At 42.3% G+C, this 21,147-nt stretch overlaps 1 protein-coding gene across 1 annotated transcript in view; it reads left to right on the plus strand.

Moving 5' to 3' along the window:
• Positions 1-20,619, plus strand: part of WDR47 (WD repeat domain 47) — a 32,324-nt gene extending 11,705 nt beyond the window's left edge. Inside the window, exons 8-14 of the mRNA XM_056844625.1 lie at positions 863-933; positions 3,848-4,010; positions 10,231-10,400; positions 17,708-17,878; positions 19,098-19,229; positions 19,775-19,993; positions 20,420-20,619. Coding sequence (XP_056700603.1) covers positions 863-933; positions 3,848-4,010; positions 10,231-10,400; positions 17,708-17,878; positions 19,098-19,229; positions 19,775-19,993; positions 20,420-20,562 — 1,069 coding nt within the window. The 3' untranslated portion in view covers positions 20,563-20,619. The remainder of the gene's footprint in view (positions 1-862; positions 934-3,847; positions 4,011-10,230; positions 10,401-17,707; positions 17,879-19,097; positions 19,230-19,774; positions 19,994-20,419) is intronic.
• Positions 20,620-21,147: the final 528 nt, after the last annotated feature.

Consider the following 21,147-nt stretch of genomic DNA (forward strand, 5'->3'; position numbering starts at 1 on the left):
TTGAGTTTTTTTTCCTTTGAGCATTCACATGGCATTGTCCTTTAGCCTCTCTCAAGGCTGTCCTGGGTATGTTGGTTATCAAACATGACTTGGTACAATCTTTCCAGGATGCACAGTCTAAGTGCATTAGCAAGATGTCTGGACAGGAAAGTGTGCATTTTTGGCAATCTATTTTCCTTCCATCAGTCTGTCTTGGCTGCCATTTCCCCTACCCAACCACCAAAGGGCTTTAAAAAGATTAGTAAATATTACTTTGCTGTAGCACAGTAATGGTCTAACCATGTATTGCTACAGTTTACTGTTTCCTCTGAATTCTCAGCTTTCATTGTGCACAGTGAAATGGGCTAGATAGTCTCTCAGTGAAAGCTAGAAATTCAGAGGAATTAGTGGATTGTGGCAATAGATTGTTAAAACATTATTGCACTCTAGCACAATAACAGCAATTACATTTTTTTTAAAAGCCTCCCAAAAAGACCTCTAGTGGCATGGCAGGGAAAAATAGCAGCTAACAGAAAAAAAAGTGCATACAAAACTCCTCTTCCAAGTGTAAATTCCTCTGCATTTTTGTTAGCAGTGACAGGGAAATAGAGCATTCTTGCCTTGTGGATACAACCAAGTCTTGGATTCTGTCATTTTATTTCTGTTCCTTAAAAAAGTCAATATTATCAATGACTAGCTCTTCAAGGCTAGCTTTTGCTGCCATAGCAAACAAAGACACCCCCGCTGTGACATCTGAATGCTTTATGTGCGGTTTCAGTGTGGTTTCATTAAGGATCACTGACATTTTAGACAAATGTAAAAGGTGAAACAGGCTTACTTATCTCTCATTGTGGTTGATTTAATTTTGTTTGCATTAAAGCAGAATATCAGAGCATGTTGCCATTCAGGCACAACATGAAGATTCTCTGGGGAATCTTGCAAGAACAAGAGGTGATGAGGTAGGATTTCCATAGCATTTTCCAATTCAATGAAATGAGGCTCTATTCTCCTCTTTTAGATACAGAAAGAATCCCTGCAGAAATGTGTCACATTAGAATTTTTCTGTTAGCATAAAAACAATAAGTCTGAATGAGAGATATTGGAATGTTGAAATAGGTATGTAAAGGTAATTTTAAAAACTACCGGTACGTGTTTGGTCAATTACCATAATAATAAGATAATTATATTAGAATTTGTCTTCATGCTTACTCTAAATGGTGTATACATCTTTCGCTTCTAACACTTGTCCTTACATGCCATTTCTGAAGTTCTGTTGTCCATAAGTAATACTTGAATTTTGTTGTTCAGTGTACCCAGTTTTTACTTCCCATGATAAGTAGCAGCATTCCAGTATTTCCTGAACTGGATAAGCAAATTGTTACCACTCTTGGCTGCATTAGTAATTTACCTAATTCATTAGACTACTGCTGTATACTTTGTGGAATGAGGGCATTACACCTCAATTTGCCAAAAGTCTCTAACTGTAAATATCTCATGTTTGACTGCACAAAGGACCAGTTGATAACATTATCTTCTCTCACTCAGTAATGATGGCTTAAAAGCTGAAGAACCTTTTAGTTTTAATATTATTATCCTCTTGAAGGATGTGGGCTTTTCATAACACTGGAGCATACATCTGTTTTTCATCTATATGGTATTTTTAAAACACACACACACACCAAGCAGGCTTTTCTTGTAGCAAGCCTTCTCCTCCTCTGCTATCCTCTACCACTGCTCAAGTAAGATCACTCCATTATTTTGAAGAACACCTGGCTTTGGCTGGAGAGGGTGGGGTAGAAATCCAATAAAATAAATAAATAAAGTGATTTGTTTTATTTATGGCTAATGGTTGTATTCTGACACTTGGTGCTGTGTTGTAGTGACATCTGCTTGTTCAGTATAAGCACAGTACAGTGTTAGAACAACCACCAAAATAGCCATGTTTTCTCATCTAGAGAGGTTCTTCTTTAAAACAGGACCCAAGGTTGTCTGCTTCTAAACCCAGGAAATTATCCATAAGACAGCTACCATAGATTGATGGTGTAGACATACCATATTTTCTCTAGATAGGTAGGTAAATTTGATTGTATATGGCCAAAGGCTATTACAATATAATAAAAACTGCCCAAGCTGAGACAAATAAAAGAACAATTAAAGCAAAATAAAACTGAGAGTGATAAGATTTCCAGGGTCAAAATATGACATCAATTCCAGCACATTAAATGTTAAGCAAAAATGTCATTCAGATCTTAGCAGCCAGTGCTTACAAAGACATCATGTAGGTAACATACAGATCATCATCAGAAAGAAGATAGATTAATCTATCTACCACTGAGTACAAAGCTAGCCTGGCTAAAATGGCTACAAGAAACTTGGACCTGGGAGCCAAATAAAGATGGCAAAACAGGAGGTAGTAGGGGAGGCTCTCCAGTTTGAGAGTTCCACAAAAACACATTCGCTGAGAGACTGGTTTTTGCAAATAGCAGCCAGCGTACATGGCAGTTGACATTATTTGAAATCGGATGGCAGTAAAGGCTTCTCTAAGTATATGGAAGGTGATGCAAGACAAGTAAAGAGCTCTGGTGTGGTCCTGTTTGAGTAGTTTAAACCAAAGAGAAAACCTGGAACTGAACTTGGATAGCAACAAAAAAATCCTATGATAACCAGTGACCTAGGAGGTATCTTTCTGCGTCTGAATAAAGCTCAGCCTTGATAGATGACTAGATGGAGAGGTCTTCAATTTACTCCAATAGTTAATTAAAATAACATGGGCGCAAGCCCTGAGCAAGCCAACTTCAGCTCTCAGGAAGGCAGCTGGTGTATCCTGTGGAAGAACAACAGAAAAGGGGGAAAAACCCAACCAAATATGTAGAGAGAGCTTCAAAGTTGAACTACAAAGTATACACTATGATAAAATAATAACGTTTATTGCTAGGTGTACACTATAAAATTGTATAAAACACAGGGCCTGTAATACAGGCTATATATAAAAATATCAGTTATAAAATTCTTATACACAGTTGATATACAATCAATGTAAATGACCAATGCTAGACGAGGCACGTTTTGGCCTAAATAGGCCTTTGTGTGACTTGATGTAAACTCTTAACCCAAATAGTGGGTCTTGCTCACACAATCTGATAGAGAATTAACAATGCTGTGGAAGAGTCAAAATTCTTCTTAAAAAGGAGTTCTGCGTCATCTCCAAACTCATTACTGTGCTGTCATCTCAGCCCTAGATTTCCACACCATAAGGAAGTTGGGCAAACACTACTCTGAAACAGTTTCAGGGAAGGATCTATCTATCAGCCTTTTTAACTACAGAACTTACAAATTGTCTTAGTTCTTGTGACTGAAGCCATTGTTATCACCAGATGGGCCTTCCAGTAAAGTGTTTCAGAGAATTTTACATCCTTCTGTAGGCTTGTTTGACTAGGAATGCAGAGCAGCTAGGAGTGAGCTTGTTCACTGAGCACAACAGGTACATAACTATAAAAGTGGAGCCTCTCTCACTGCTCCCATATCTTAGATGCGGTTCCTTTACTCACCCTTTACCATACATCAAAATTGTTAAGGTATATTGTGTCATATGCTAGTATGTTGGAGGTACTTGGATAGTATAGAATGAATAGCCTGGGCTCCCAACATGATACTAAAATGCTTATTTTTGCCGGGGGGTGGGTTAATGAAAAGATTTCTGAAAATTGCAAAGATGTATTTTATTCTGGTATAGAAATCCCGTGTGTAAGCACATCCACTGAGAAGGAACATTTTTTTTCCTAAATAAGAATGGAATTTTATTTCTGGAATTCTAGAAAATGTGCAAAAATTGCAGAAGCATAATCACATGTATTCCAATTTTTCACACAGCAAGATGACAAATCAGCAAAGCAGTTCATTTGTATCAATACCTTAGAAGACACACAGGCAGTTAGAGCTGTGGCTTTTCATCCGAGTGGCACTATGTATGCTGTTGGCTCCAATTCGAAAACCTTGCGAGTGTGTGCCTATCCAGACCTTCAGGACTCAAGGTAAGAGTGATGACGCACCATGTGAAAGTCTTGGTTTCACATCACTATTTTCTGATATTTGTGTCCATTTCTTCTCAGGGCTTTTCTTTTACTCATTTTTCCATTTCCTGGTTTGTTTTTAATCTCAGTGATTTAATGCTGCAGGGCTTTTAACTCTTGAACCATAAAAATATTACCTAAAACACATTAGACGAAAATAAATACTCTGAATAATTTTACCCGTTATCATATTAATAAAATGCCAATATAGTATTTCCTTTTTAGTAGCAGTCTCCAAACATTACAACTATCTGGAGAAATTTTCCTCCATTATCCTCATTGGACAGAAAATACATTCACAAAACCAGATTATTGGAATAATCATACAGAAACTCAGATCTTCAACTTCTGTGTTCATATGTTAGAAGAAGCAACTGTTGACATTGGAGGGGAAAGCTTACTCAGGAATGAAGTGCCTCCCTCCCTCTTGTGCTTCATTAATCTACCAAGGAGATGAGCTCAGCTCTTGTTGAGCTGGGAATTTAAATGTATGAATTTTGACTTAATACACTTTTTAAAAATATATTTTTATTAAATTTTATAGGGCACAGAAATAACTTTTAACTATGGATACTACATTAAGATGTCCATCCAAGAATAATTATTTGTTAATATCAACAGTACTTCTTTAATACATTAATTTTTAACAATAGGTCCTTAATTTCTTATTTTAATGACTGAGAGATTTTCCAGCAGCTATATCCTTTGTACCTCACTAAGGGGGTTACCGCACTTGTATTCCCACCGATGTATTAAGAGTTTGAAAACGTTATAAAAAATACTGTTTGCACTTTGTTTGGCCCCTTTAGCTGTGAAGACGTCTTCCAACCATTTTTTAACCGTGGTATCCAAAAACCCTTTTAAAGCGATGTTTTTTACAACATTTTCAAACTCTTAATACATCGTGGGAATACAAAGTGCGGTAACCCCCTAAGGCTCTGCTTTTCTTTCAGCATTTTTCTCTAAGCCAGAGTCACTTCCAAAAGATTGTGTGGCTTTTTTTGTGTAGCAGCTGTTGGAGTGGCAGGTTTTTTTTATTGGAGAACAAATCACCTTCTCTTTCCCCACCCCACCTGTGGCTGCTTTTAAGAAAAATTAAAGACTGAGATCTGCAGTCCTTATCACTGATCTCTTGCATTTGATCTGGTTTGGGCAGTTTGTCTGTTACTGTTTGCAGTGACAGCAGGACAGACACTGCCTGGTGTCCAGAAGGTCAGAAGAATTTATCATGTCTCTGTTCTCTTGCCCCTTCCTGTCTGCTGTTCTGCTTGTTAGTAAGCAAGCAAAATAGTTGCTCCTGTGCCTAGCAAGTGTAGCACGAGAGAGCAGAATAGTAAGCAAACAAGTTGCTGCTTATGATAGAATAAAATGAAAACCCTTCCCAAGCCAGTGAGCCAGCAGCATGACTGATGTAAACAACGCTTTAAAAAGACAAACTATCAGTGCAATCTTGTTTGATGTCAAATGTTTGTATATAACTGCTAACTGGAAGATGTCCTTGTCAGTTATGTATCTGCTGAGTCAACCTTCTTGAAATCTAAACTAGGTGGTGCCAGAATCACTTCCATATTGGAAAAAACTAACTACCAGCAGTAATAGTTCAATTTGGCATAGTTTATATTAATAAATGAGCCATTCTTCGTTTGTATTTTGATTAGTTAATATCTGAATACACATCCCTAGTTCAGTTTGCCACAATGTCAAACTAGGTATGGTACGCTTGCAGCATCCCATAGTTTGGGATGTCAAACCAGAATTTGTCTTGATTCAGACATCATGGCCAAACCACTTCAAACTGGCGCTTCAAAGTCTCAGTAATGAGACTCTTCCTTGTTGTCTGTGGCAGTTGGTGTTTTTTTGTGCTTTTTACTGGCTACCAGACGCATGCCTAAATTACTTTCTGTAACTGACAACTCGCTAGTACTGACATTAGTGATCTTGGCAAAGAAGCTGTTCCATTGAAGTCATTGAGATTATTACGAAGTGTTTTCAGAATTATCTGTTTCATTTTTGGTTGAAAGTCTGAGTAAAGCAGACACGGAAGAGTGGAGTTTCAAGTTCTTCATACCTCATGCTGAGCTTTCTCACCTCTGTGGTCATGTATGGCTGCAAGCATGGCAGATACTACAACAGATACCATTTGTGGCAAATGTTAATTCAATATGAGAAATATCACACCGCTTGCTGATTGTTCCGTGACTTTCACTTTGTTTCATAAATGTTGCCCAGGTGGAGTGTCATTTTAATGTGACTCATCACAAGCCAGCTCTCACCTCTTCAAATTAAAGAAGCCATCAATGTTACTCACACTGAATATCTTGTGAAGTGTGTGTTTAGTCTCTTTATAACTGTTTGCTTATATGCTGTTTAGCTCCTCCTCTGCTGTTCCTCGAAAACTGGTATTTGACTTAGGCAGATCTTCGCTCTCTTCCCCTGTAAAGATGACAACAAAGTAACTAGTAACTTTATTTCCTCTTACAAACACTTTGAAATTGCCAGATCATTTGTTTGTTGTCTTTATTTTTGTTTGGCTTTTTATTCTGTGCTTGTGGCTTAACTAATTGAAAATACCACCTTATCTGTATTTTGCACTTCCTTGGCCCCCATTATTCGTATTTTACTATTCCAGCCCTGCTTTCCAGCTTCTACAGCATGACTTTAAAATAATCTGCTATCAGTAAAAAGCTTCTTGTTTATATTAACTTTACTTTGCCTTGTTAACATTTTTGCTTTCATTTGAGCTGCTTAGTAACCAAATATTAATGTGATTTCATGGCTTTCACATAATTGTGTTACTTCTGTGTTTAAAAAATTACAAACTGCTAATGGCTAAGTTACGATAGAGAAAAAAAATCTGAGTATTATTTCTATTTAAAAGATGAGAATTATGAAGTACTTTGCAATAGAAATTATAGGTGGGAACTGCGACTTCATGTGCATCCCCATAAATCTGGTTTATTTTCTTGTAGAATGCTTGTTTTTAGCATTCCACCAGTGTAATCTGCAGTGTCTGAAGTATTGTAGAAATAGTGGATGGTTTTAGGAAAGGCAGAATGTCTTCTCACAAAGGCTTGAGAATGCTAAACACCTTCAGGAGGGGCACAAAAAGCTCTTCTCCCCCCCCCCCCCCACACACACAACTTGATCTTTAACAGCACAACTGTGCTTCTGCAAGGACAGGAGACAGCAGCCACCAGAAGAGTAGTAATGAAGCAGGGGTTTGTGCCAAAGAACAATTTGCACATTTATCCTGGTAGGAAGGAACATTAACTTCTAATATTGTAAGCAGTGGAGCAGCTTTTAGGACCAGGACTACTATGAGAATGTTTGGAAATGGGACAAAATGTTATCTATCTTAGGGGATGCACACTTCAGTGAACTGCTTCAAGTATGTTTTAGGGTGCACTCAATCCTCGTAGGAGGTCCATAACCCTTACTGGAACCCAGCACAAGCTGAGAGCTCACCTTTAATTGGGCCCTGAAATCCTCTGTAACATGCAGAAGTTCTTTCCAAAGTAGGCAAAGATTGCTGGTAGCCATGTTGATCCAAAGCAAAACCCATAGCAGCTCTATGGCAGATGCGTTAGTTGAAAAAATAATTTCCTGAGGGTAAGAATCTAGAACTCCTCTGGGTTAGAATGAGCTCTTAACAAATATGTTACACTTTTTATACCCAGCTGCTTCCTATTATGAAAATGCATATCTAGCAGATGTTTCTTCGAAACACATTCGCCTTCTGATTTTTCTGAGGACTTGTACTCTAGCCTTGTAAAATAAATGCTCAAGTTGATGCAAAACCAAGTATATTCTTGCAAGCCCATTGTGAGTGCTTTGTTTGTGAAATTTAGACATTTTAAATCATCACAATGCTAAGAACTAAATTGTATTAACAGACCACCTTTTTTTTTACTGTCCTAGAAGTCTAAAAAATTGGTTGTTTTTATTCTTTTTTTATTTTTTTCAGAAAATTATCCTTCCAGATTTCTTTTTGCAAAAGAGCCATGTTTATGTTAGGCAGTGGACAATTAATGTGCTGTGTACGGGACGAGTTGCAAATTATATACTTCAATGCAGAGGAATTACTTGCCAGATTGTTGTTGTTGTTGAGAAGCCAAGTCTTTTAAAATATAAAAGACTGCATATTCTGGTAACATGAGGGCAGATTCACACGTGTCCTGCACTTGGCTGCTAGGAGGATTTTGGATCAAATGTGTTCTAGGAGTTCTGTGCTTCCCAGGCACAGATGGGCCTGATCTGGCAAGCAGGGAGAGGGAGCTTTAGACTCCTCCCTGCTTTAATTTCCCAACCTGAAATTGTCCTGTTGGGGAAACTTGCATGTAGCTCTCAGTATATGTTCCCCCCAAGGCCATTTCAGGCGGGGAAAATGGTGCAGGAAGAAATGCTTAAACTCTTTCTCCCTATGCACCTCAGGCCAAACTAAATGTGATGCTTGCCACTGCCATTTTAAAACAATTGGAAAATGATGTGCACCCCTCCCGCTGTTTCAGCACTTGAAAAGGTGCAGGGGGGTTTCAAGAGTGTTTCAGCTTGTCGCACTGCAGGTCTGATCAGGATTGGGCTCTTGAGGCATTTTTAAATTGCTTTAAAATGGCAGCTGCATCAAATTTGACACACAGCCTAATGTAAATTGAGGGCCCCTGCACCTGGTAATTAAATTCCAAGCACAGAAGTCTCAGCACATGTCTGATCAAAAATCCTTCTAGCTGCCACACTGATGACAGGGGAACTTTCTATGTGATGTTCTGGAAAGTGTCAGGGGCTGTGCAGGTTTTGGCATAGTCAACAGGACATTCCTTCCAGGGATCTCTTCCCCCCCCCCACACGCACACACACACACCCTGTTTTCCAGCCCTGGCACCACTCTGGTTCTGGGGCTTTACTAGAGAGGGCACAGAACACCCTCCGTCACCCCAGGCAACTCCCTTTTTAGTCAGGGCGTGCCCTGATGTATAACTGAATATGAGGCATGAAGAACGCAAGCAGATCGAAAAAGAAACACTTTATTAAACAAATACTAAAACAATTAAGTAAATAAGAGAACAGTTATAAAAGCAGAGCAGAAATAATACAGGAACACTACAACTACACAGGGGGGAAAGTGCGCAAAATAGAAACCAGCTAGAACAACAAAGCATCTTAACTTATCCGCCCTATTTAGTTTCTGTTCCTAGGTTAATACCTGAGCCTAGTAGTAAGGCTCATCCTCTGTGGGGCAAGGGATCACCTCTCTCTGAAAGTAACCCTTCCCTGTGCAGAGCTTTATATGCTTTCTGCCCAGGCTCTGCCTCCTCACCAGTGATTGGCTTCTGCTTTTCCTTCCATTTTCCCCCAGCCAAATCATAAGGCTTAGAGGATGCTTGGGAACTGTAGGCCTATAAGGCCTCAGGCTTTTTCAGAAGAGAAGCTTCTTAGAGGCCTAAAGACTGGTCACATCTTCTAGGGTTGCCAACCTCCAGGTGGGGGCTGAGGATCTCCTGGAATTACAACTGATCTCCAGACTACATACATCATTTATTTATTATTTACTTGTTAGTTTAAAACATTTCTTCTACTTCTAGAGAAAATAGCTGCTTTGGAAGGTGAACTGCATGGCATTATGCCCTACTGAGATCCCTCCCCTCCCCAAACCCCACCCTCCTCAGGCTCCGCCCCAAAAACCTCCCACTGGTGGCAAAGAGGGACCTGGCAACCCTATAAGGGGTAACATGTTTAGTTGTAGACTTATTTTTCATGATGTTACAGAAATGTTTTCTGTAGTTCATATTTCCATTACAAAATAAATGAGAATTGATCTTAAGCATAATATGCCATGTTGAAATTATCTCCCCCCACACCCAATGGCTTTACAAAAGAGTAGAAAAATGTTAAGGTGCATAGAGCTGGATCTTAGCTTATACACATGGAAGACATTTTCAGAAGTGCATCTCCCCTGCTTCTAGCAGTCCCCTAAAAAGATTCTGAATATAAAGGAGGAACTCACCTGAACACTGCAATGTGGGTAATAAGGATGGGGAAGTAGGTTGAAATCATCGCCCACTCACACTTGAATGGAACACGCAAACTGTTAAATACCTCTTTCCACATACTTCTTCTGTTTGTAGATGTTAGCATTCAACCACAGATATTGTCATTTTTACCATCCTTTACTGTATTTTTCTAGTGGTGGTAACATTCCTAAACAGCCAGTAGTTCGTTTCAAAAGGAACAAACATCACAAAGGATCAATCTATTGTGTGGCATGGAGTCCCTGTGGACAATTGTTGGCTACTGGTTCCAATGACAAATATGTAAAAGTGCTTCCTTTCAATGCAGAGACTTGTAATGCGACAGGTAAGTACCGGTTGCTGCTGTTACTGTTTGGTTGAATTTGACTTGCAAACCTGGTCCTTAAAAAAAGCTCTTCAGATTTCATTTTTATACATAATGAGCATATTGATTTGCTACATAGTGCTAAGTATTACTCTTCATAATATGCTTCAAATCTTTTGCAAACTCTTCTAAACTTAGCCCATTTTATTATTTATTACTGTTATTGTACTATCGCTATGCACAACACTTTACAGAGTAAGGTAAAAAAAAGACAAATCGTTTCCCTGCACAGTTCACAACTTAAATTTTCACAGAGCGAAAGAAAACTGGGGAAGGGGTAGGATATTAGAGGTAACTTTTTCAGTCTTCTTTCTGAAACCTGATAAAATATCATTTTAATTATGCTAACAATATCCCAATTTATAACCACCAAACATTTCTGCAATATATTGTCGAAGGCTTTCATGGTCAGAGTTCATTGGTTCTTGTAGGTTATCCGGGCTGTGTGACCGTGACCAAGACCACGGTCACACAGCCCGGATAACCTACATCAGGGGTGGGGAACCTCAGGCCCGGGGCCATATGCGGCCCCCGAGGACATTTTTTGTGGCCCTCGGGAGCTCCGGGAACCCTGCCGTGGAGGCGGAGCGCAGAGTGGCCCTCCCTGAGGGTGTTCCTGGGGCCACGGCTTACAGCGCCCTTGTAGCGCACTTTGGACCTCCTCTCACCGACTGTCGGTTGTTGGTCGGCGAGAGGGGAGGGGGAGGGACGCTTTCCCCAAGGCTGCCCCCTACAGCTGTGGCGTGCAGGAACGCTGCAGCACATTGTAAGCCCCTCTCGCTGCCTGTTGACTGTTGAGCAGTGGGGGGCGGGAAGAGGCCGGCAGCTCCCGGCGGCAGAGCATGCATGCGGGAGCCGATTTGGCTGGGGGGGGGGCTTTTATGGACTCTGGGGGGGGAGTGCATGGAGACTGGGGCCCGGTTGCTTGGTGCTCTGTGCACCGCCGGGTGTGTGTGTGTGGGCGGGGGAGGTGGGGTGGCTGGGGCCCGGTCGCGCAGGCCGGCATGCGTGGGTGAGTGTGTGTGTGTGGGAGGCTTTTCTCTCTTTTCTTCCTCTTTTTCTGTCACTCTTTCTCCTTTCTCTCCCTCTCTTCCTCCCTCTTTTTCTGTCTCTTTCTTTGTCTACCTCCGTCCTTTTTTTTCTTTCCCTCCGTCCTTTTCTTTCTTTCTCCCCCTCTCTCCATTTCTTTCTCCCTCCCTCCCTTTTCCTCTTTCTCTGTTTTCCTTCCTCCCTTGCCAATCGACTGTGGGCTGCGCCCCCCTGGCGCCTCGTTTTCTGGGGCCCACCGCTGGCTGCCCTCCCACTTGGGAGGGGGGAGGGGGGCGCCCTGCAGGCCTTCTCTGGCTGGCCTCCCCTGGGGTTGCCAACCTCCAGGTGGTGGCTGGAGACCTGGCAACCCTAGCCTCTCCCCCCCACCGGGAGATCTACACCTGGTGTGGCCCCCAAAAGATGTTATTAATGTGCGAATGGCCCTTGGCAGGAAAAAGGTTCCCCACCCCTGACCTACATGAACCAATTTCTGCAATATGTATTTGTACTCATTTGAGCTGAAATAATTAAATTCAAAATTATTATATATCTTAACACAGACAAGTGGTTTCAGAAATGTATATAAAGATCCAGTCATTTTAAAATTTTCAGATTAAAAGATACGTTTGGTAGCTAACTGCTTTTTGTAGCAGAGGTAAGGAAATGCAATTTCCAAGGTAGCACTTTAGTTATTGATTGCTGTGACTTGTGTCCTAAAGTCAACAAGATATAGTGATTGTAGAACCAACAGCACAAATGACATGAATGGAAAATGTTAGTGAAGAGTTGTTCCGTGATGGTGTAAATTATTTTGTACTTTGGAGGAGGAGGGGAACACACCAGTAATTTTCTTTATGTGCTATTCCTTTGCTTTATTGACTAATTGTTAAAACATAAGCTGTTAAATTCTTTTTGGTTGACCAACATACTGAAATTAGGGTTGCCAACCTCCAGGTATTAGCTGGAGATTACTACTGCTATTACAATTTATCTCAGGCTGATAGAGATCAGTTCACCTGGAAAAAATGGCTGCTTTGGCAATTGGACTCTATGGTATTAAAGTCCCTCCCAAAACCCCACCTTCTTCAGGCTCCACCCCAAAAATCTCCCGCTAGTGGACCTGGCAATCCTAACTGAAATTATTTTGAGACCCAAGGCGTAAGTAGATTTCAGAAGACTGAGAGTGTTAGTTATCAGATGCACTGCAAATTATGGGGAAGATTATATATGGTCTCCCAGTGTACCTTTGCATATGGTAACATCTGGTAAAAGCCTTTATATGATCTGCAGGAAGGTTTAACATGAACATGTTGGCCACAGATAAATACTTTTGCTAGAAGTTTGTAATTTTAAGCTGTGCATGCATATCTGAAAGTATGTCAAGTAACACCAATGGAAGGTTCAGAATTATAAAATTACCAAATAACTACCTTTGTGCGTATTTCTAATTTTGATTCCTAATCTGGTCTCTTGGCAAGAAGTGGTTTCCCCCCCACCCCCCTCAACCAGCTGAAAATAAGGTTCGGTTTCATGCCATGGCATTCTATTCCTTAACATTTCTGTGCCAAATTTATTTATTGTTTTGCAGCTTGTTTTAATTATTTTTTTGTTATAACACTGAATGCAGTATAAAACAATTAGATTATAAATTGTTTAAGGGATAACACAGGTGCAACAAAAACCACTGTCTGTACAAAGCAAACTGTGCATGTGCTATGAGTCAGACTAATGCCATACAGGAAGGAGATTTAACACTCCAGTCCCTGCTTACCGTATTTTCCGGCGTATAAGGCGACTGGGCGTATAAGATGACCCCCCATTTTTAGAATTAAAATACAGAGTTTGGGAATGTCCCAAGGAAGGTGTCACCCCACCCCCCCCCGCCCCCCAGCAAAGCATGGGGGAAAGGGCCCCTTCCCTCTGGCCCTTGCCCTGCCTGGAGAAAGAGAAGTCCTGATCCAGCACGTGCAGCCCCCCGGCCGGAGAGGGGGTGGGGGGCTTCTCTTGGCGTCGCCTCCGCCCAGGCCGGATTTCGGCTCTTTCTGCTAGCGGTGGGAGCGCCCGAAGAGGCGGCCGCGCGCCGCTCCGGGTCTTCGGAGGGGTGGCCGCGATGGGGCCAGGGGGCGCTCGTTGCGTGAGGGGCAGCCGGGGAGAGGGGGGGGGCGCAGAGCCCAGGCGGAGGAGCCGGCGAGAGAGGGCGCGGAGAGCCGGAGCGCGGGGATGGCGCGCCTCGGGAGGCAGGCGAGCCGGAGCCGAAGGTGCATTGGGGGCCCCGAGGGGAGGGGAAGCAAAGCCCTGCCCCAAATAAAACACGGGGAGGGGAGGGACGGGAAGGGAGGAGGGAATACGCACGCAAGACCCGCGTGCTTACGCGGGAGTCAGCGGGCGCACCTGAACTCCGCGGGGCTGGGACGGCGCTCCGGAGCGGAGCCCAGAACTTGGGGGCGGGGGGGCAGACCCCAACTCTTCCTGTGGGAGCTGTGCGCGCCCCGCCGAGCGCGCTTGCCAAAGTCTGGCTGGAGTTGAGCAGAGGGGGCAGAGGGGGGGGGCGAGGGCTGCCCGCGCATCCCCCTGCCGCCCCGTCCCTTTGCGGCGCCCCGCCGCACGGTTGCCCATCCCGGCCCATCGGCGGGGCGAGGGGCGACCCCTCTAGCGCCCCCTCTGCCAGTCTCGGGGGCGCGCACTCACCGGGCGGGCTGCTGCTGGGGCGGCATCGCCAGCCGGGCACTTGGCGGCTGCTGCTGCTGCCCCTCGAGCAAGGCCTCGTCTTCTTTCCCCTCCCTCCCTGGAGGCGAGGCGGGGAGAGAGCCTCCCCGGGCAGCTGGAACCCCGCAGCCAGAGACGCCGGCTATAGCCGAGGCTCAGCCCCGGGCTCCGGCGGGAGGGTGGGAGCCCGAAGCGGCGGGACGTGGCTCTCGGGGGGAGTCGGCGAGGGGAGAAGGGAGCGGGGAAGAAGAGGGGGACGGGGGCGAGAGTAAGGGCCCTCGAGAAGGGCGAGGCTAAAGGCGAGAGGAGAACTGAGCCGACGGCCCGCGGAGGGCGGGTCTAAAGGGGGGTTTAGAGGGGAGGGAAGCTCATAAAGGCGGAAGCTGAAGCGGAGGCCGGGGAGGAAAGACGATACCCGGCGTATAAGACGACCCCCCAGTTTGGAGAAGATTTTCCTGGGTTAAAAAGTCGTCTTATACGCCGGAAAATACGGTAGTTTTGTTAATCAAAATTGTGCTGCCCGTGTTGTTAACTTTTTAAAGGAAAAAAGATGTCTTTTCCCTCCTTCTAAAATGCTAATAAAAGCTTGGACAGCCCAGTTTCAATTAGGGTTGAAGGGTTAAATCCTGTTTCCCTTTATCATATGGCCCCAGTCTGAATTGCAGTTTACTTTTGTCTGTTTTAGCATCAGTTCAGACTTTCCAGCTTGGCCATGGACTGCATTGATGCCTGTAAATTCCCAGATTTGTACAACAAATTGGGCCACTCTACACATTTAACATGTTTAATCATAAAATGAAAACTTATAAATAACTGCAGTGACCTGTATTAACAACTTTCCAAGGTGTTTCTTCTTGAGAATTCATGAATGTGTGTGTGTTAAGTGCTGTCAAGTTGCTTCTGACTTACAGCAACCCTATGAATTAATGACCTCCAAAATATCCTACCATTAACAGCCTTGCTCAGGTCTTGGAAACTGAGGGCCATGGCTTCCTTTATAGAGTCAATCATTCTCATGTTGGGTCTTGCTTTTTTCTGCTGCCTTCAACTTCTCCTAGCATTATTATCTTTTCCATTGAGTCTTGTCTTCTCATAACGTAACCAAAATGTAATAGCCTCAGTTTAGTCATTTTTGCTTCTAGGGAGAGTTCAGGCTTGATTTGATCTAGAACTCTCTTGTTTTTTGGGGGGTCCACAGCATCAGTAAAACTCTCCTCCAACACCACATTTCAAATGAGTCAACTTTCAAATGAGTCAGCTTTCTTCAAATGAGTCAACATCGGAATCTCTTTTAATACATTCTGGACTGTTCCAGGCAATAATTGTTCCCACGTGGATGAACAAGAAAGGATAATAATCTGTGGGCTTGATGAGTCTTTCCATCCTTTCTGTCACATCCTGAATGCATGCACCTGGTAGACAGCATACCTCTCGAGACAACAAGTCTGGTTGTCACACTTTAGCCTCTACCCCTCTCAGTAGGGCAGGGGTGGGGAACGTCAGGCCCGGGGGCCGTTTAAGGCCCGCGGAATCATTTGGTCTGGTCCTTCGTGGGTCCTGGCAGATCTCAGAAGGATCTAAGACTGGTGATCCACCCCCTCCCGTGGACAGGAATAGCCTCTGTTCAAGGCAGATGTGAGTTTATTTTGCCGAGAAAAGGAACATTTTGCCCCCTTTGCAGAAGAGTCGTTAGCTATGGAGCTGCTAGGACCGCCCCAGAAACTAATTTTTAAGTTGATAATTTTGTATGGCCTGCGAATGATGTTATAAATATCCAAATGGCCCTTGGTGGAAAAAAGATTCCCCACCCCTGCAGTAGGGAATCACCAATTAGCAGCACACACCTCCTCCTATATTGGGAAGCAGAAGCTCAAGTCTTCCTATCCTCAGGGCCTGAGAAATTTCCTTCAAGCTTCTGGAAGGCTGGGGGAGTAGTCCTTGTTCCAGTGGTCCAGAATCAATATCTTGGGGAGACCTTGGAACCGATTGTTTAGTGCCAGAGGCTCTGAATATCTCCCGATTTGTCTGCTCTTGTGGGTTACATTCTATCATTTGCCCTCCTCCTGTGTTGGGTGCTCTTCCATTTGCTGAAATTTCTTTCTCTTCTCCTGTTGCCCTCTCAAGAGTGCTTCATGCATTCTGTCCATGAACTCTTCCCCTTCCCTTATAAAATAGAGTGTGCACAAGCGTGCCTCAAGTCCCTGTATCTTCTCCTCCAGTAGGGCTACCAACTTAACACTTGCTGCAAGTATAATTGCTGTTACCCTCAGGTAAGAATACAAACGTGCCACAGACTTTGCATTTGGCAAATTCATATTCTGTCCTTCATTTTATCTTGACAACAATCTTGTGGAGTAGGTTAGGCTGAGAGTATGTTACTGGCCGAAGGTCACCCGGCAGGTTTCTATGGCAGAGTGGGGATTTGAATCCTCCAGGATTCTAGTCCGACACTCTGACCACCACACCACACTTAAGGAATATCTTTGGCTGGAGGAATGAGACTACCTCCTTTAACTCTGTCAAAATTCAGAATAGCCTCTCCTGATCTTGCAGCTTTTACTGCTGTTGTCAAAGACAGAGGTTTCTGATCTACCATGTTCTTTCAAGGGTGATTTGATTCCCCTATCCCCACACCTGGGACCTTGGAATAACTCCCCTTCTGATAGTTTTACCCAAACTGAGTTTGGACTCTCTCACACACGCTATAGCACACCAATAAAAGCAACAGGCTTTACTGAAAAATTAAAGAAAATTTTCAGGCATAAGGCAAAGGACAATCAGGTGCAATAAAATAACAAAATCTAGCTTCCTAACGTACCCTTACATGCATGAACACAGGAAGGTTACAACATCTTCAAACCAGCATAAGTAGCAACCAGCAGATAGGAGATACAGCAAGATGGTTTCTGACCCTTTTCTGGTCCTGATGATGTTATTGGGCTATGCTTGGAAAAACTCGTGCCAAATAGTTATAGGCTTAACTTTATAGGAAACTGGACCGCTGACCCTCCTGACCAGTATAAGTCAATGAAGAACATGATCCAGGGGATGATTCTTGAAGAGGTGCAAGATTCCCCCCTCTCATCTGATATTGCTGAGGGCAGTTAAGTCAGATTGCTTTGAAATGCAAAAGTTCAATCTCAAGCTTTTCATCTTATCTTGGGAACAGTGAAGAATTTGTGTTTTATATGGAATTCTCCCTGTGTTATGCTTTAATGCTTGACTGACATATCACGAAACAGGCTATCACTTTAAATTTATGACATGGCCAAACACTGATGGTTAAACTGTCAGGATGATTGATACAGAGGTGACCATCTCTCTTGACAGCTGTAATCTGTTTTTTTCCCCTCAGGCCCCATTTTGGGCCAAACAGATGCCCAGGTAAGTAAACAATGTACTTACTTGAACTGGTTATCAAATAAAGTTTTTGACTAGTTTTATATGCTGTCACAAGAACTGTTTTAAAATATGACTGTAGCATCCTGTAAAAAGCCCATAATTTACTCTGTTACTTGTTCAAATTGTGTTAGGACCAGATTTGGAATTCAGCATGCATGATGGAACTATTAGAGATCTAGCTTTTATGGAAGGTCCAGAAAGCGGTGGGGCCATTTTAATAAGTGCTGGAGCTGGGGACTGTAATATTTACACAACGGACTGCCAGCGAGGGCAAGGTCTTCATGCTTTGAGTGGCCATACTGGTAGGTTGCTGTTAGTTTTTATCTAAGTCATGGGGTTTAAAATCTATTTTAAACGCATTGATGGATGAATGACTCATTTAAGACATTCTAAATGTACCCATGGTGTACGTAGAACCTTAAGAGTATAGATTATGAGAAGAAAAATGTGTCTATTGCCCTCATTTATAGGAATAATACAGATTCATACACCAACCTCACATGGTTAATATCTACGTAGTGAACTTCCTTTAGGATTCATCCCTTGAACTGAATCACTACTCTGCTAACAATGACATTGCTGGCAGAGTCTCCCATCTAAGGGCCAAATTAGACATTACCTCTGACACGTCAGGTCGGGGTTCCTCTGAGTTGATGCTACTTTTTTTTAAGGACAGGTGTGATGTCAGGGTACAAACATTGCCAAGCACACTGGAGCTCAGTTCAGTTTGGGATTGCAGTGTGTGGGGAAGAACAGACTTCAGTCTTTCCTCCCATGCTGTTGCTGTTTTCCTGTGCTGGAATGGTTGTGGAGCTTATTTGCCTTATTGGAGGGGCTCCATGTGCTTCAGTCAGTGGAGCAAATAACCCCCCCCCCCAGCAACTTTGGGTGAGGAAAATGTCTATACTTTGGCTCTGAATGGAATGTTGTCATCTTCACAGTTTCTCCCATCTAAATAAAATGATGGCTGCTTAAATTCTTTAATTTAAAAGTAATAAATTTTGCTTTCCTTCAGAATAAACTTTAAATAGATTTTAGGAAGAGGAAGTCAAATGTGCATTAAGAAGCATCAGTATTCCAAAAAAGATGTTTGGTTACTAAATTTTCCATTTGTATGTAATGTTCATATGTATTTATTCATTGACTTTATACCCCACTTCTCTTCCCAATGGGGACCAAAAGAGGCTTATAAATTCTTCATTTGATCCTCACAATAACCCTGTGAGGTAGGTTATAAGTGGAGTAGCAAGCCTATGATTCTCCTAAATTGTTCATGATTTGTTGTGTATGAACTATGCCTGTGTCAGGCCTTGCGCAAACCCAACAGTAGTAATAGCTTTTGTATCTTCTGAGTGAGACTGCTGCCTGTTTGAGCACTTTCATCTGTTTTTCTGAAGCACAAAGCGCGTTCTTCTTAATTGTATGCTGCTAAAAAATTATTGTTGACTCCAATGTGAAGAATGTTGTGGTATCCTGGATAAAATATATGTAATACAAGAGCATTCTTATTCTTATTTGCAGGTCACATTTTAGCACTTTATACATGGAGTGGATGGATGATAGCGTCTGGATCTCAAGACAAGACTGTGAGATTCTGGGATCTTAGAGTACCGAGTTGTGTTCGGGTTGTTGGAACAACATTTCATGGAACTGGTAAGTTTGCTGCTGTTATTCCATCATAGCTAGGAAGTATTAACTGCTGCTCAGAAAATGGGTCTTCTCATAAAATGTAGTAATTTACAAATGCACTAATAATTTATCTAGAGGAAGAATTAATATTCACAAGTATAAGCAAGAGTGCTGGCTAACAGTCCTTAGTTAGATTATGTAACAGTTTTATCAAAAGCGTAGAGGTGGTGATTCCACATTCATATAGGAGTCTTTTGAACTATGTTGTTTATGTATTTACTGGCCAGGCCTATTTCCTTTTTGTACATGCATATGAAAGTGATGATTTCTTTTTTAACCTACTCTACAGGATAATCTGTTTGAAACATTGCTCATGCTCAAAATACTTCAGTACTTCCAGCTGTAACCTGCAAAGTATAAAACAACCATACTTGAAACCAACGGTTCATGTATTAATAGGCACAGTGTTGTCTGGAAATGTGCCTAGCTTTATGCTGATTATCTTCTACATTTTTATAAAGAGTAAAGAGGGCTCTGTTTGTTTAACAGTCGTGTTTTCTTCTTTGCAGGCAGTGCTGTGGCATCAGTAGCTGTAGATCCTAGTGGTCGTCTTCTTGCTACTGGCCAGGAGGACTCCAGTTGTATGCTCTATGACATTCGTGGTGGGCGAATGGTGCAGAGTTATCATCCTCATTCCAGTGATGTCCGTTCTGTTCGCTTCTCCCCTGGGGCTCATTATTTGCTCACAGGATCTTACGATATGAAAATTAAGGTGACAGACCTGCAAGGTAATTTACCTCAGCAACAAACAATGGGGAGCATTTTAATTCTAAAGATTTATTAATAGATAACGTGGGTGGGGGAGCCATGGGTGACAGGTGGTGATAACTTCCTTCCGTTGCAAAGTGTGAAATGGACTTTTGGGGTGAGGTCTGTAACAGCTCTGATGACTTCTTGAACTGAGGTATATCACTTAGGGTGAGATTGTTGAGTTCTGTTTTGTATACTAACAATATAAAGGGGGAAGAAGTACAAGCTGTGTATTCTGCATCTTGGCAGCATACAAAATCACCCTAAGTATTATGGAGTTTTCAGAAATTTGAACAAAGGGTTGTTTGTTAAAATGATCAAATCTACATGGATACATAAATATGAAGTGAACTGAAATACTGTTTAAGGTTCATGTAACCAATAACTATTCTATTTTCTCTTAGGTGATCTTACTAAACAGCTTCCAATAATGGTGGTAGGAGAACATAAGGACAAAGTGATTCAGTGCAGGTGGCATACCCAAGATCTTTCTTTCTTGTCATCTTCTGCAGACAGAACTGTAAGACTCTGGACCTATAATGGCTAAAGTGTAGTTTTTAAAAGCAACCTATGCAGATTAAGCACAGACATACAAGACTATCGGAACTTTCCGTTAGGCATTTTTTTTAAAAGCAGCATTTGACCAGGAAAATGTCTGTGGAGAAGAGATACTTGCCACAGTTACCTGATTGCTAGGAAGTGTTGGTGTGTTATATTACTTTGCAGTGCTTTCCTTGTGATCTCATGCTGCTATGACCTATTGTAGTCTTGTTGCCAAAGTCTGTTGAAAGGGTTCTTGCATTGTCAGTGTGCACTCAAAAATAAGACTGTGTTTACAGTTTAGTGTGAACTGCATTCTCTAGTCTTTGCCTCAATAACAGTTTTTTTCTAGAAAAAAGTAAAACAACCACAATTCAGTCAAGTTCATATGCCATATCATTAGGTCCACACAAAATAGCAAATTACAAATTAACCAGTAATGCTGTGTTTCACTTATACATACATCACAGCCTAACTAGTGGTCAGTTTTCTTTTGCTATTAACACATTCATGTTAGATTTTTTTTTTTTTAGTACCCCTGATTATGGACTTTAAAGGTGTCTAGTAGTGGCTGATCCTTGATCACAGTTGA

The sequence above is a fragment of the Euleptes europaea genome, chromosome 2, assembly GCF_029931775.1.
Source record: "Euleptes europaea isolate rEulEur1 chromosome 2, rEulEur1.hap1, whole genome shotgun sequence".
NCBI lineage: Eukaryota > Metazoa > Chordata > Lepidosauria > Squamata > Sphaerodactylidae > Euleptes > Euleptes europaea.